The sequence below is a fragment of the Colletotrichum fioriniae genome, assembly GCF_027942845.1.
Source record: "Colletotrichum fioriniae strain IMI 355084 chromosome Unknown scaffold_6, whole genome shotgun sequence".
NCBI lineage: Eukaryota > Fungi > Ascomycota > Sordariomycetes > Glomerellales > Glomerellaceae > Colletotrichum > Colletotrichum fioriniae.
In genome coordinates, this window is record NW_027076842.1 from 418,968 (window position 1) to 434,165 (window position 15,198).

The 15,198-nt window shown below is 51.2% G+C and overlaps 4 protein-coding genes across 4 annotated transcripts; 2 read left to right on the top strand and 2 right to left on the bottom strand.

Annotated features, from left to right (window-relative positions):
* Positions 1-353: 353 nt before the first annotated feature.
* On the bottom strand, positions 354-2,158 carry N0V96_005597 (uncharacterized protein; the record flags this gene model as incomplete). The annotated part of the gene is made up of 4 exons (XM_053195588.2): positions 354-535; positions 602-1,326; positions 1,394-1,571; positions 1,936-2,158. 4 exons carry the CDS (start codon positions 2,156-2,158, stop codon positions 354-356), a joined length of 1,308 nt encoding a protein of 435 aa, XP_053046927.2.
* A 1,621-nt stretch (positions 2,159-3,779) lies between these two features.
* On the bottom strand, positions 3,780-4,329 carry N0V96_005598 (uncharacterized protein; the record flags this gene model as incomplete). Its single annotated transcript, XM_065757446.1, has 2 exons — positions 3,780-3,828; positions 4,079-4,329. The coding sequence occupies 2 exons, from the start codon at positions 4,327-4,329 to the stop codon at positions 3,780-3,782; spliced, it is 300 nt and encodes a 99-aa protein (XP_065613789.1).
* A 6,239-nt stretch (positions 4,330-10,568) lies between these two features.
* N0V96_005599 (uncharacterized protein) lies at positions 10,569-12,105 on the top strand (the record flags this gene model as incomplete). The annotated part of the gene is made up of 4 exons (XM_053195585.2): positions 10,569-10,788; positions 10,846-11,094; positions 11,149-11,446; positions 11,499-12,105. 4 exons carry the CDS (start codon positions 10,569-10,571, stop codon positions 12,103-12,105), a joined length of 1,374 nt encoding a protein of 457 aa, XP_053046924.1.
* A 1,010-nt stretch (positions 12,106-13,115) lies between these two features.
* On the top strand, positions 13,116-14,268 carry BGL2 (glycoside hydrolase 3 protein; the record flags this gene model as incomplete). Its single annotated transcript, XM_053195584.2, has 3 exons — positions 13,116-13,381; positions 13,470-13,870; positions 14,030-14,268. The coding sequence occupies 3 exons, from the start codon at positions 13,116-13,118 to the stop codon at positions 14,266-14,268; spliced, it is 906 nt and encodes a 301-aa protein (XP_053046923.2).
* Positions 14,269-15,198: the final 930 nt, after the last annotated feature.

Sequence of the window (15,198 nt, forward strand, 5' to 3'; positions counted from 1 at the left end):
TACGATTCCTGCATGAGTATCTCTAAATCTGGAAGGCCATGGGACAACCAACAGATGTTGAGAGGGCCAGCCGCCGCAACCCGCATCATTGCTTACTTCTATCTACAGAAACTGGTTCAATGAATATCAACGGCGGAAAAAAGTTGCAAGGGTTGTGAGAGATTGCGGGTTCGATCCGTTTGTCGATCCGAATTATTGGACTCAGTCTGCCATAAGCGCTCGCTGTATTTCCCTAGTGGATCTGAGAGATATCTACTCAAACAAATCGTCCCAAGGGAAGATTTCATCTACTTGTTGAAGTATATTGATTGTATATGATACGGCATGAAGGGGGTGCAAGTGGCATGTAGCTCTTAGAGACAACTGACCACGGCCCGTCCAGAAACCTCTCCTTTCTCTAGCTGGGCCATGATCTCGGGAACATGCGAGAAGGAGAATAGATCTATGGAAGCCCGGATCGTGCCCTTCTCAGCGGCCTGAAGAAGCTCCGTCATTTGCTCTTCCGTCCCGACCATAGCCCCCTTAATTGTCAGAGCTAGTGCGAACGTGTCAGCCTGCATCTTCACCTACAGAGGCTGCGGCCCAGAGCTAGAGAACTTACCTTTCAGGGCACACTGAGCCACTGAAATGGGCAACTCGAAATCATTCCGAGGTAGCCCAACGCAGACAATCGTTCCCATTGACCTCAAAAGCTTTGGCGCAATCCGGTAGGCGTCCTCTGAACCAGGAACAACGATGACAGCATGGGCTCCCTCCCCGGTCAAACTCATGATCGATTTTTCCACGTCGTCAGTTGCATAGTCAATGAATGCATCCGCTCTACTCTCCAGGTACTTTCGCTTCTCATCACCCGTGTCTACCGCGATGACACGGAATTCCTTTAGCTTAGATGCGATTTGCACTCCTAGATGACCAAGCCCTCCTCCAGCGCCTTGGATTACGACCCAGTCGCCTCGAGACAAGTCATTATCCAGCATCGACAGCGCGCCCATCATCGTGAGGCCCGCACAGAGCAAAGGTCCTGCCTCTTCGTCACTCAAGCTCTCCGGTATCAGGGTCAAGTATCTCGAGTCCGCGACGACGTATCGCTGTAGGGTCCCAGGACGGTGCTTGCCGGTATTCAACTGCTTGGAGCAGTTGTTGGGGAACCCGCGCACACACACAGAACACTCTCCGCAGGCGCTGTAGAGCCACTTGACTCCGACCTTCTTCTTCAAGAAAGACTCTGAGACATTCTCTCCCAATTTCACGACTCTGCCGATACCTTCATGGCCCACGATGGGATCGTAAGCACCCCAACCACGGAGCGCTCGGACTTCTGAGCCGCTAAGTAGGTGAACATGGAGTTAGAGATGCTGGATTCAGCGAAAAAGGTGGCTGTCTATTAACTTACCACAATCCAGTGAAATCAAGCTGGACAAGAACTTCAAACGGTCCGGGGGTTCCGACTGGGACATCCTCCCGAACAACGACCTTGGCATCGGGACCAGGGTTCTCAAAAAGAACTGCTCGTTGCAGTGTAGGAATATCGGAGCTCATCTTGCTTGAAAGATAACATCGCAATGAGATGTCTGGGAAGTGACTCTAGAATGTGTCAAGTGAACATTGGGGGTGGTCTGTAGGGTGGTTGGATGTCCAACGGAGTTTGTTACCTCGGGAATAGTGGGGTGTACCCCGCGCCGGGAACGCACACGGCAGTCAAGAAAACGGAAATAGTGGATCACATCACGGGCCATGAACGGCGCCGGTTAATCGGTAGATCGCTACGTTGAAACTCAATTAACTTCATGCATTTGACTTTTGGTTATAGAAGCTACACGCCCATTTTTGCTCCATCACTCCTTTCTCTGCCAAAACAACACCATCAGCCACACTCCTTCCTGCTCTCAGTACACTGCCTACATACCTAGACGCGAGTAGATGTAGTAGCCTAACAAGTCCAGACGTAGGTGCACTTAGTGCCAGCCGGGACGCAACCAGTCTTTCCTGCGTTGCCGTCGCCAGAGAAATGTCCGTTTTGGTTGCCGCAAACCAGCGTAGGGCTGGTGTACTGGTCGTCGATCTCGCACGTAAGGTCGTTGGAGCATGTGCCGGAAAGGTTCCAGGTCTCGGCGAGGGCCAGAGGCGCCAGGAGAGCGATGATGGTGAAGAACTGCATCTTTTATTTTGGTGGAAAAGTAATGGGCTGGAATTTGTCGAGAAGCTGAAACGAGGGACTGAGAGTGGGATGCGATATTGAGAATGATGCTGTAGCTATTTGACAGGTTAAAGGCTTCTTGCAACCTTTAAATCTCCTATTGTTCTCCTTCTTCTTTTTTGCCGCATTTTACTCAACGTGAATCTCGGTCGCTAAGCGGCCTTCGAGAGGGCGTTACGGAGCGAAGCATTGCTGGGAACATCAAGAGCCTGACTCGTCCAGGTAGATCATCATTTACGGTGTAAGCGAGGGGTTTTAAGAGGTGAGGGCCATCAAGCGGGTTTACGTCTGTTGAGTGCTGACTCGCTGATTCTTTGACGGACATCAGCTGCAGGGAGGTACGCGTACGGTGTGATCCACCTCGCCCTCAAGCATTTTATTGAGTATGTATCATTATCGGTGCGAACGGGAACATGATCTCTCCACGACGACGATCCGAAATCAATTAATTTTCTTAAGGGGTTTTACTTTACGAGCCGAAAAAAACGGCGGCGAATTGCGACGCAGTCGGAAGTTCTCAACGATTTTGGATTATCGGTCAGGAGTTTGGCTACGACCCAAAAACTCTAGTATTCAGGAATTACTGTTTTGATATGTGAGTTGATAGCTCGAATACCATTGTATTCAATACGACGAATTCGCCATTCCAATTGTGATCAGGAGTGCTTGCATAAAGCAGCCTTGACTCGCTTCCGATCCATCTTCCCGGTGGGAGTTTCAAGGCGAGAGACATCCCTGACCGCCATGTTCTCGTATAGAAGACGAGGCGTGGGCATGACTTAATCAAACACACGTCCACCGAAGGACAAAAGGACGTTGCCAATAGTTAGCAATTGTCAATGATGTGTTCATTGTGGCACTGGAAATTTCTTTAACGGGTTTAAATGGAAGCCACAATGGAGCACCTACCTACCTCTTTTCCTATCTCCCAGTGTCCAGTCGGGGACTGCACAAAGATACCCAAACGAAGCAATGATTATACAAGTAGACGTCTCACAGAGTCCCTGTGGTCTCTTTCCCATGAAAAACTCGCAGACCCAAGCCTATCCGTACAGAGTCATGAATCAATTGCTTATTGTGGGTCAAGTTCGGAAACCCCCCACATGCGGCACGCCGAGTCGTGGACGGCCGAAGTGGGAGGGAGCAAGCCGGTAGTCTGAAAGCCATAAATGGTAGATTCCTTTTTCCGAGGTAAGAAGGAAGACAGGAGGGAAAAACAAAGAGTTCACCTCGGGAGGCTACATCTCTTGTTGCTCATGATGGAAATCGAGCTCGTAGCCTATCGTCGAGTAGGCTGTGGGCGTGACTGATTGTTGGCCTTGAACCACTCCACCACCCAGCCAGTTTGACCAGACCCGTCGACCTAGACGGGCGCCTGCTGGCTGGGGACAGGAATGGGACTGGAGGGGTCTATATAGGCTTTCTGTATATTCAGATGGAAGGTAGGCATGGATGTTCCCAATTGGATCCCCAAATATTCATATGAGTATTCGGTATTGAAATATTCCATTGGCGAACGTGCCTCGGCCTTCGGAGCAGGCCTATAGCATATTCGAAAACTGGCCTGTTATTACGATATCACTTACGAAGAGTGATGACATGAAAGTGAGGGCAATTGAGAATCCCATTGGCTATCCTTTTGTTAGACTCCAATTAGAGTAAGATTCGAAACTAGATCTACCCATTTGGATAGTCACAACAAAGCTTCCTCTTGATTCATCTAGAAGATGAAGTGCAACAACCGCCAAACAGAAGTCTGAAGCCTACGCCAGTGCCAATTCGATGCCCTCTCACGCTCGAGACCCAAAGGCATTAATGGTCCTACCACCCAGACTAATACATGCTCCCCTCTTCCACGAGTTATTCTCATGATCAGCGTACCACGGACCAGCAATCTCCTGTCCAGCAACGCATCCCTTGCTGGAGTAAAAGTACGCCTTCTGGTTGTAGCCCCCGTAGACCTCGACCCTGACGGATCTAGGGGCAAAGTCGGTAGTCGCGCAAGTGTTGTCGTAAATGTTGCGTCTCTGCGAGGCACCTCCGCAGCCTTCGTTTTTGTAGAGGGTGAGGACGTAGCCGGATGTAGTAGAAGCGAGGCCGAGGGCGACGGTGAGGATGGATGAGAGCTGCATTTTTGTTGATTTTTATCGTTGTCGTTGTTGAGGTGGTTGGAGCTGGTCTGGAACAACGGAAAGAAGGAAGAATTAATGAACTGGGCTTATGTCGTATTGAGGTGCTAACTTTCTTACTATCTTGGAGCTTCAGAGCAGGTTTCTGTGAGTGTATGGGAGAAGAGTTGCGTGATGTTGTAATAAACCTCTCAAGCGGGATCATGGCTCCCTATTTATACTCAAGAGCGCAGACTCACACATGGCCCTGATAGAATCAATGTAGGCGGGATTTACGACCAGGCACATCGAGTTACTAACTACATGTAGTGTAATGATTGCAATCGTGCACAATTTCCAAATCTGCGACACGTTTTTGCCCGGGATACGTGGGGCTTGACATATCATGAGATCTTCAAGCCCTCTGGATCGCCGAAGACTGTGTGAACTATGACCTTGGATTTCCGAGTAGGGCTAATATGACTTGGCATCTGACATATGCTTACCTCAATGCTGTGTCTGTCTTCGTGATACTGAGACCTGAGCATGCAGGATTATACTGAGACAAAGAGGAAAGTGTGCATGTGCTCACCGGCCCAAAAAGAAAACTTGACAGCCGGCCGATCCAGACCTTTTACATTTAACAGTATGTCTTGTTTTGGTCCTCCTTTTGGGACCTCGTAAAAGATCAATCTGACAGAAATGAAGTTACTTTGAACAACCTGACAGAGATCGATTTAGGAGTATTATATTCATCTATACTCTCAAATGCGTATGGATGGAAAGTGTTTACAAATACACCTTGATTTCAAGATTGTCTCAAAACCGTTGGTTGGAATAGAACTCTGGCAGGGAAGCAATGACGACAATACAATACATGGAGCTGATCTTGTACCTCCATGGAAAGTGTACATGCAGACAAATCACCCTGTGCTAAACGCTCTTGTCCCACTGCCACGCGTCGATCCTCACCCTTTTGTTGAACAGCCTGCTCAAATTTCAATTGAATGCCTTTGAGACTAGAGTTCGAACAGCAGACACGATGCACCAGAATCTTTGCCGTACCACCTCGGTACCAACTAGATATTGTCTTGGGAGCTCACGGAGATGGGCTGTCGCGTGATATGCCCTAACTTACCCAGCGACAAACATTGGCAAACACAAGTGTAATTAAAGGATTACTTGTACCAAAGGTAGAGAAGTGGTCTAAAAAGGATGTAAAGAGCCCTTTGGTCCGAATGTAACGAAGAAGAACAGCCTTTGGGTTCTAAATCTGCGTGAAGAAGTGATAAGTTATGTAGAGACCTAGCCCCCCCGAAAAGGGGGAGGGGGCATGACATAGAAGGACATTATGAAGAAAGGGAGGGGTAAAATGGGAGCAACGCATCTCGATAGTAAACAGATAATTGATAAAAAGCCCGTAACATGATATACTCTCCTTGAGAACACCAACTAGGCTTGTACTTAGTCACTTTCAGCTCATAATAAAAACGTTTCTGCATCCGCCTTGTCAATACTCTGCACCCTCGACCGCGGAGCCGCCGAAACCTCACAACGATAAAGGTTTCTCCCGGTAACTTAACATGCAAAATAGACCTCTACATCACTTAGAAGTAATTTCTACAGGGAGTCTCAAACAGTCGGTTGTGATATCTGATAAGTCCTACAGCAACCTAAAGAAGGGCAATTTCAACTTCACACTTGGAAGCATACCACTATCACACGACGAAGTGCAGAGGATATGCCCTGGTGCATCATATCCTTCACTGCCGATTCTTCGGGGCGAAACGAGGAGATCTACGCGGCGACGTAGGGTTGGTAGCTGCGTTGTCGAGGTGTCAGAGGATTGTGCTCTTGGCTAAATCGCGTCGTTGACAAGAAGCCAAACTACGTGTTTATGATGAAACATAGAAGCTAGCTCAGTATCCAAAAAGGCACAGTATCTGCGCAGTTTGAGCAACATTTCTACGTCTTGATTTGGCGTTCGTCAGTGGCTGCAAGGGCTCACGACGATGCGAACTGGCAGGACGTGCCTCATCACATCTGGCGAGGAGAAACTGGTGCAGAATGGGCCGTCGTGCATGTTGACGTCTTTGGTGTTGCATCACTTGGCAATCAACGGAAGCGTTCGGATGCCTCCTTTAGGCGGGAATTTAGTTCTGCGCAGTTGAAGTTGGCTGTGTATGATGACACCATTGCACCACCGCGCAAGATTTTGATATAGTTTCCCTTACAAGCGGATCAGGTCGATAATGTTGCTCTCGGTCGACTAAATATCACTACTTGCGACGGGAACCAAAACATAGCCTAATGGACCGAACAGTTGCGAACTTGTCTTGTGTTGCGTTCTAATGTTGAGCATCTTATCTCTAGGATCCTTATTTTGACATGCGTCAGTAAGACACTAGCCAGCAAAACGTCCCGTATTCAGCGATGGTCATTTTCCTTGATGGAAGAACAATAAGGGGGAAGAGAGAAAGAGGGAAGGGCGAAGAAGAGAAGACATGATAGAGAGAAGAAGCCCCAAAGCCCTTGAACATCATCCATCGATGTTGCTGCGATACACCTTTGGAGCCATAATCTCGAGCGTAGACTACCTTATGCCATGAGGTATTATTGCAGGGCTGTGGTACACATATCCACATTGGTGGCGTCGGCGCAGCAATTCTGTGGCAGGCGAATAAGTGGCAGCTGAACATTCCACCGTGAGAAGCTAGCCAGGTTGGTCCTCTTGCGAGACAACCTGGCTCCAGCCGTTGAGATGAGCTGAGTGGCGTATTTGCAATTGATTGGGGTTACAACGGTCTTGGATGACATGCCCTACCAGTGCCATCCCCGAGAGATGCTTCAATCGATACTATTCTTTCACTACAACGTCTCGGATAGACAGATTCCCTAGCACAATTCTCTGCGTAGGGCTGGAGGATATGGAGCTGCGGAGGCTCCAGAACAGAGAATTGCAATTGCAAGACGATTATCCTACCCTAAGACTGCTGCGGCTGGGAGCAGGAGAAAACAAATGCCAAGTCGAGGTATCCGAGAAGGCGAATGTGGTTACACAAAGAGGACTCGAATTCAAATCGGATGACAGCAGAAGGCTTGCAACGGAGTCCGCGCGGTGTGACAATGTCACATTAAGGTTAAACAAAACATCTGCCAGCCATAAGTGCAGGGATCTGGTTGTAGATCTTGGATAGACTTTGAGGTTTACGGAGTACTTGAGCGAAGCATTTCAAGGGACCATGCTAGCCGTATGAAAGATGGTGACAAGGCAGCCAGGTGATAGAAAACTGGCCTTACTCGTGCAATCAGCTAGCAAATTTGCTCAACGATTGACACGAGCGACAGAACGGCGCGGAGTTACCGCAAAGAAGCCTGGAAAGTGCATTAAGGTGCGGGAGAGGAGCGGATGAGGCTGTTGTAGTCTGCCTGGCGGTCTCACTAGATTTCAGCTAGCTGCAGGACGTAACCACAACCTCGAAGGATGTGGAAAAGCTATCCGCCAACTCGTTCGTATCTGGCAGTTCTGCCTCAGGGCTGAGAGCTAGTGCGAAGAAACTGACTGGGGCCTGGTGCCCGAGAATCCCGATTAAGCGTACAGTGCCAGATTTTGCCGTAGGGTCGGAACGGGTCCGCGCGAGTGAAAGAAGCATGATTTCGTGAAGATGGGGAAGCCGAAGGCCCGAAAGCCCCTGGGTCGAGCGGTGCCCGCTTTGGCTTTGCGGTGCCGAATCAACAGAGCGAGCCAGGCGAGCCACGCTGGGGCTGGGAAAATCGGAATCTTTGGTTTCTCCACTGCGGGTTCCGTTCCGAGGGAGATCTGCGCCCCTGCAGCTTCAACGATCAGGCTCTGGTGCACTGAGACTGAAAGTCACGCGGTGGCACGGTGAGTAAAAGCAGGACTATTGGAAATTCAATCAAAGTCGGGTGCCAAGACCTGTGTACGGCATCGTGGTAACAATAGCGTAGACAGAGCCTGTGGCCTCGTTTATTTTCCCTCTGGGTTTTGAGCGTCATCGATTGGCTTACCGGCAGAAACCGCCTACGCTAGTGAGAGACAGCGCGGTGGCTTGAGGGGCGGATGGAGGCTTGCCCGAGTCGCGGCGGCGGACTGGCTTCAAGTCCTTGTATCGACGTCGATCGCCTCATTCCTTTATTGCCCGGTTAAATCCCGACAGAGGTTGCAGTTCCTGAGAGTCAGGAGGTGTGACACTGCAAGCCAACAGAGACCGTTTGCCTCGGTGCCACGACAGCCAAGACTGATGAATAGCAGCCGCGCATTGAATAGTGTTGATGTCAAAGACAATTGTGCATGTGCCTGTGGCAGACTAGCGACTAGAAAATCAGCCGAGACGGATAGCGGCGTGGCCGCATAGTTGCCATGGCCTTTGTGCAGTTTCGAGAAAAGAGATGCCAAGGGAACCTTTCGAGTTTACATAAGTATTCGTCCGGACATGTTGACGAGGGACTGCGGGGAGAGACGAGAGATGAGGCGACGGCGCGGACGGGCCCCTGGAGGGCCTGTGTACACTAAGATGGTAAAGAAAGAACCTTGGTGTTAGCTTGATGCGCGTGACGGCAACAATTCGTGGCCTTGTCCTCGAAAGATGGTTTACTCAAGTTTCTGAATAAAGAGGGTCAAGGGCGATTGTTGGTAAAGAGAGGGTGTACGGATGTCGTCGTAATCCTCCCGCCACGACGTCCAGTCAGGAAGAGGCTGGGCGTGCTGATGGTGGACCAGCCACACGTGTCTCGAAGAGAGCGCTGTAGTGGTGGCAGGTAAGAGAAGCCAAACACCAATCGATGGTTCGCAAGAGGAACTGTTTGACGAGGGCCAGTATTGCTCTGACACGCTGAGCATGCCCGTAGCCCAGGCAGAGAAACAAGACAGCGACGGGAATGGGGCCAAGGTTTGTGCTGTGCATTGAATGTCAGTCATCCATCCACCGGGAGCTTCAATGTGGTCGTGCCGAAAGCCGGCGCCTTCCTGGAGGGGGCTGTGCACGGCCGTTGCTTCCGTTGCCACGTCTGGGCTGCTTGCTGGCGCCAATTTCTGGTGGGAGGCGGCGCCTGAATCCTTTGCTGGTGTCTCGCAGTAAGAATTAGGTATCTGTCATGGTCAGTATCCGATAACAAGTGGTGGAGTGAAGATGAGTACCCGTAGGTCATACCTTCATTGTGTGAGGTGCCTATGCAGGCAGAGTATCCGTAGATTAGAGAAGACGAACCTGCCTCAATAGAGTGCGGGCGATGCTGGCGGCATCCCGGTCGTCGGTCATTGCTTTCGCTGGGGGGATGATGCAGGCGCTGCCCGAAAAAGGCTGTCGCTTTCTTTCCCTTCCCATTTTGCGACCAACAGTTAATTGTTGCCAAACCCTTGGGATTTCCAATCCTGGGAAGGTGAGAAGGAGCGATATTCAGGGACTGGGCTTGCTGCTTCAACCCATCATCTGGAAATGTAGGCCAATTAGAAATTGCATTGCAAGCAGGTCCCCGCAGTTCTCCAGGAACCAGCGAATGGAATCTTTGTGTGGCTGGCAGTTGCCTGATGTGTAAGCATGGCAATGCCTGCTGAGTCTGTTGGCGGTCTCAGCAGAGTTCGGCTGAGCTCAGCCTCAAGAAAGCTCTTTCTCGCGCAACTTTGGGCGGATTTGAAGGTACTCTTTCGCAGGCCCCACCACCAAAAAGTACCTTACTTGGTCAGCAATGACGGCAATACGCCCACACAGTGCAGTGCAGTGCCACTCTCCCGCGCCTTCCTTGCCGAATTCAGTGAGGTCACCAACGCACCTGCAGTGCAGTCACTACTGCTGCCCCCGGTCGACTGCCCTCCAGCTGTGTCTTCTTTCTGGGGGCGGTCTCTCGGTGATGCAGGCGCCTAGACAAACACAGCTCGCGTATCCATACCTACTCCTCCACGCCTTCCTTGGCCTCTCCTTTCCCAATCCACGCTACGAGTCTGGGCAACCAATCTGCCAAGGCACCACCCTCAGCCCTTAAAAGCATTGCCATCCCACTTCTTTTCTTTGGCCTCCCCCCCAGTCGCCGTCATCGTCTCCCCAGTCATCAGCTTTTCGTGTTTTTGGCATCTCTATCGAATTCGGTTCTCGTGGCTTGGAATCCTGCATTTGCGAATCTGCATCTACAAACTCTCGCCGGTATTTCTTAGATAGCGTTCACAACGTCACATCGCTAGACGTACACCACCCCGACGACATCGATCCGGAACCCCCAAAACCGAATAGAACCCGAATATCATCACTATGGTCGCTCGCAACCTGCCTCTTGCCGCTCTCGCGGCGAGCGCATCCGCTCTGTCGGTTCGTAGCGACGACACACAGTCCTCTGGTAGTGTCGGCGCCATTTCTCTTCCCGTCTACCAAGACGTCAGATTGCACCCGTTGGAGAAGCTGCGTAGAAGACAGGTCTCGGATACAGACGCCCCAGTCCTCAACGTGACGACAACCACCTATCTGATTGAGCGTGAGTATTATCCCAGGCGCTTGAAGCCCAATCGCTTTTACTAATCATTGTTCTCAGTGAACATTGGTACGCCTGGTCAAGACACAAAGGTTGCCATTGATACTGGTTCCTCCGAACTTTGGGTCAACCCCAACTGCGCCAATGCCGGCAGCACCGCACAGACACAATCCTGCAAAGCCAATGGCCAGTACGACCCTCAAGACTCTTCGACTTCGTCTGTTTATCGCCAGACGGGCCGCATTAAGTATGGCAAGGGAGAGGTTGTCCTGCAATATGTCAGCGATAACATCACGCTTCCCGGCAGTGGTAAGTGCTACTTCGCTCTGGCGCCTGACCAACCCCACTAATCGCCACATATAGACATCGCACTTCGAGACACAATTTTTGGCTACGCCACTGACAGTGTTGACCTTAACAGAGGTATCCTTGGCCTGAGTTTCGGCGAGGCGACCAACAACACCGGGTACCCGACTGTGCTTGACGAGATGAAGGCTCAGAACATCGTTGAATCTCTCACCATTGGTATTGCGCTCGGAACCAAGGACGAGAAGACTGGTAGCGGTCTCATCTCCTTCGGCGGTGTCGACACGAAGAAGTTCAGTGGCAACCTGCACTCGGCACCTATCCTTGGGCCCCAGAACAACGAGAACTTGTGGAGGTGAGTAGTTACTCTTCTGTTCTGACCGACAATGACTGATCAAATTTCTTAGGTACTGGGTTCAGCTTGATTCTGTGGGCTTGAGCAAGTCGGGAAGCAGCTCCAAGACTTATGCCAACTCCCAATTCCCCGTCTTCTTCGACACTGGCGCAACCCTAAGCTATCTGCCTTCAGCTGTGGTCGACTCACTCGGATCTGACTTGGGAGGTCAGCTTGACTCATCCGTCAACATGTATGTGGTACCTTGCAGCACCACAGGCACCATCGACTTCAAGTTTGGTGACTACACCATGAAGGTGCCCATCCAGGAGTTCATCTGGAACGTTGGCAACAACCAGTGTGTGCTCGGAGCTGACAAGGCGACCGACGGCTCATACCTTCTCGGTGACTCGTTCCTCCGTTCGACTTATGTCGTTTTCGACCAGGAGACACCCGCCCTCCACTTTGCCCCCTACAACAACTGCGGTTCGAACCTTCAGAAGATTCCCCTGGGCGCGAATGCGGCGGCAAAGTTCACTGGCGAGTGCTCTACTTCCACGGCTCCCAGTGGTAGCAACCCGACTGGCACTGGCAACGCTGCTGGTCGCTCTACGTCCACCAACCTCTGGCTTGCCGCCGGTGCTTTGGTTGGCGTACAGACCTTTATGTCCTTCCTTTAAATCCGCATACATAATTGAACGGCTGAATATCACTGCATGAATCGGGAGTTGGGGCAGGATCAAGATGGTCGCCACATTGGCGAATAGATGACGACGAATCGAGCCTCCTGTACATGGCGGATCGCTTTATACCCTCTTTCCCTGGCCATGGGACTACATAGTTTCTGTTATTGATTAATGAACAATTGAAATCCGCTAGGGGTTTCTAGATTATTTCACGACACTTGCGTTTTTCAGTTGAATTGTGATGTGATGCCACGAATAGCTGCGACTCATTCTAGTAATTGAACCGTTGGACACACTTATGTGTGAGAGGTACTGTGGATGACAGCAAATAATGATGAAATATGGGCAGAACTCCCTTTCTGATCCAGCTTGAATCGGATTCGCCATAAGTGTCTTGACAGGTGAAGAAAGAAAGCAACAGCAATTCCCTTTGAGAATGCAATTGAAGCAACTTATTTCCAAGCAATGATATCCGAGATCGAGCTATCGATCGGGGTGCGCAAACCCCAACATTGTCAGGATCAACAACAACGATCCCAAGGCTGCCAACATCTGACAGAAATTCGATAGTTTAGAAAGCACAAATGATCAATGCATGTTTGTGAGCTGCTGGTTCGTCCTGAGTTGTGATGGAGGTGCGGGATGTCAAGGTTGGACCCTGCCTGCATCTCGTTCTTGCCCAATCTGGACATGTAGCACATGGCAAGAAGCCTCCTTCCCAAACCGGTGGTGAATACCCTCACTTCCTGCCTTTTGAGAATCATCATTGATGAGAGTTGATTGTGGATGTCTGTGGATCTCTGGCTCCCTCTTTTCCTCCAACTTCATCTTTTTCGCTAATCGATCAAGATATTCTTTTCCTGCATCGCCCTTTGACGCCAACTCACTCACGTCTCTACCTTTCTTCCTATCCCTTTACCCTTGCGAGACTCTTGTCGAAGCTATACCTTTTACCGCCTCAGATCCCTTACTTACGGACAAGCACCAACAGATTGACCTTTAACATGCGCTCCACCTCAGTCCTCGCCGCCTTTCTGGCCTCTGCCCCTGGCCTGGCCCTTGCATCCGGATATCTGGGCTTCGCTCTCGGTTCGAAGCAGCCAGACGGGCAGTGCAAGTATCAGGCAGACTACGAAGCGGACTTCAGAGCCATCCGAGATGCTTCGGGAAGCAGCATCGTCCGCATCTATGCTGCTGACCAGTGCAACACTGCCCAGTATATCCTTCCTGCGGCCAAGAAGGAGGAATTCCAGGTGGTTCTGGGCATTTGGTAAGCCAACCACGTTTGGCGATAGACTTCGCCTTACCCCAAATCGAGTGAAGTTTAATTGGGAAAGGGCCCCCGCTGACTCGGACAGGCCCGATACCGAAGAGTCGTACGCCGCCGACAAGGCCGCAATCCTGAAGCACACCCCCGGCTACGAGGACCAAGTTTACGCCATCACTGTCGGATCCGAGTCCATGTACCGCGGCAACTTCACCGGCACCGAGCTGGCGGACAAGATCAAAGACATGAAGAAGGCGGCCCCGCTCTTCAAGATCGGCACCGCGGACAGCTGGAACAAGTACCAAGACGGCACGGCCGATGCCGTCATCAAGGAAGCCGACATTCTTCTCACCAACGCCTTCTCGTACTGGCAGGGTCAGACGCGCGACAACGCCACTGCCTGCTTCTTCGACTCCATCATGCAGGCGTTTGGACGCATCCAGAGCGTTAGCGGATCGCTCACCAAGCCTGAGCTGTGGGTTGGCGAGACGGGTAAGTCGAATTGCTTTGCTCATCACTCCGATCTTGGTGGTAGCCTTTTCGGTCACCTTCTTCAACACCTATGTCATACATTCTGAGCACTGATCGCCATACCAAATGATTCTCCACGGTCATCGTGAGCGGATTGCTGACAAGTTCGATTGAAATTAGGTTGGCCCAGTGAGGGTGCAAAGTATCAACAGGCGATCCCGGGACAGGACAACGCTCAGGCTTTCTACGACTCTGGTGTCTGCGGTATGGTCAACTGGGGCTTTAACGTGTTCTTCTTCGAGGCCTTTGACGAGCCCTGGAAGCCGCACGCCATTGGCGAAGATGGCAGCGAGGCACCCGAGACTCACTGGGGCGGAATGAAGGCCGATCGTGCCCCCAAGTACCCCCTCAGATGTTGAGCGACGGCGGCTACTGATTCACTTGATTGCACACGCCTGGGAAGGATTGTTTAGTATCGGACAGAGGAAGGCATTTCAGATGGCATGGGCGGCGTTTGTTTCGTTGACGAGAGACTGACAGAAACTATGATACCCTAAGAAACGGAATTCAATATTTACACTTTGCTTCCTCATCTGGTAGTTGATGAAATGAATCCCAAAGAAGTGTGACACGCGAATGAAAGGCTTCGATCGGGAGGGCCTGTTTCTATTTTCTGCGCATCTGACGCGTGGGCAAAGTGGTTGGTGTGGGTGTCGAAGACTCGAGTTGTCTCAGGACCGAGGGGGAGAGAAGAGCGTGAGGCCCAGGTATCCAGGTCGACGGCTAGGTACGCGCGCATGCAGAGCGGTAGTGTACGTGCTCACGTAGGCCAAGCTCTCGGTGGGAAAAAGAGCGAGGTTAGAGTACCCTATTCTCCGTGCCTGTCTGTGTGGGTGCTCGAGGGTACGATGTCATAGGTCATAGGTCCCATAGGGAGGTGGTTGAGTTTGGGGGGGATTTTGAGTTGCGACATTAAGGTTTTTGCGGCTCACGTATAGCGCATGGTACCGCCCCAGTGCCGCAATACCTTAAGAGTAGGGTAAGGTATTTCGTGGGCTTTATGGTGTGGAAGGTTACAACGGTTGCCGCTGGCTGGGGGTGGAGTTTGGGGGCAAGAACAAGAGACAAAGGAGGGGGAAGAGTGACGGATTGGGGGATCTGGAACATGGCCAAGTCGGGACGAAACCGAGGCACGGGCGGGGGATTGGGTAATTGGTCTCGGATTTTGCTGGACAGGTTGAGCATCTGAAGTCTGAGGTGGTTTCGCGTATCAGAATTTTGCGGCTTGGGGAGTTTTAGCATTTCAGGCACGCGGAAGTCTAAGACGTCTATGCCGTTGGGACCTGGCA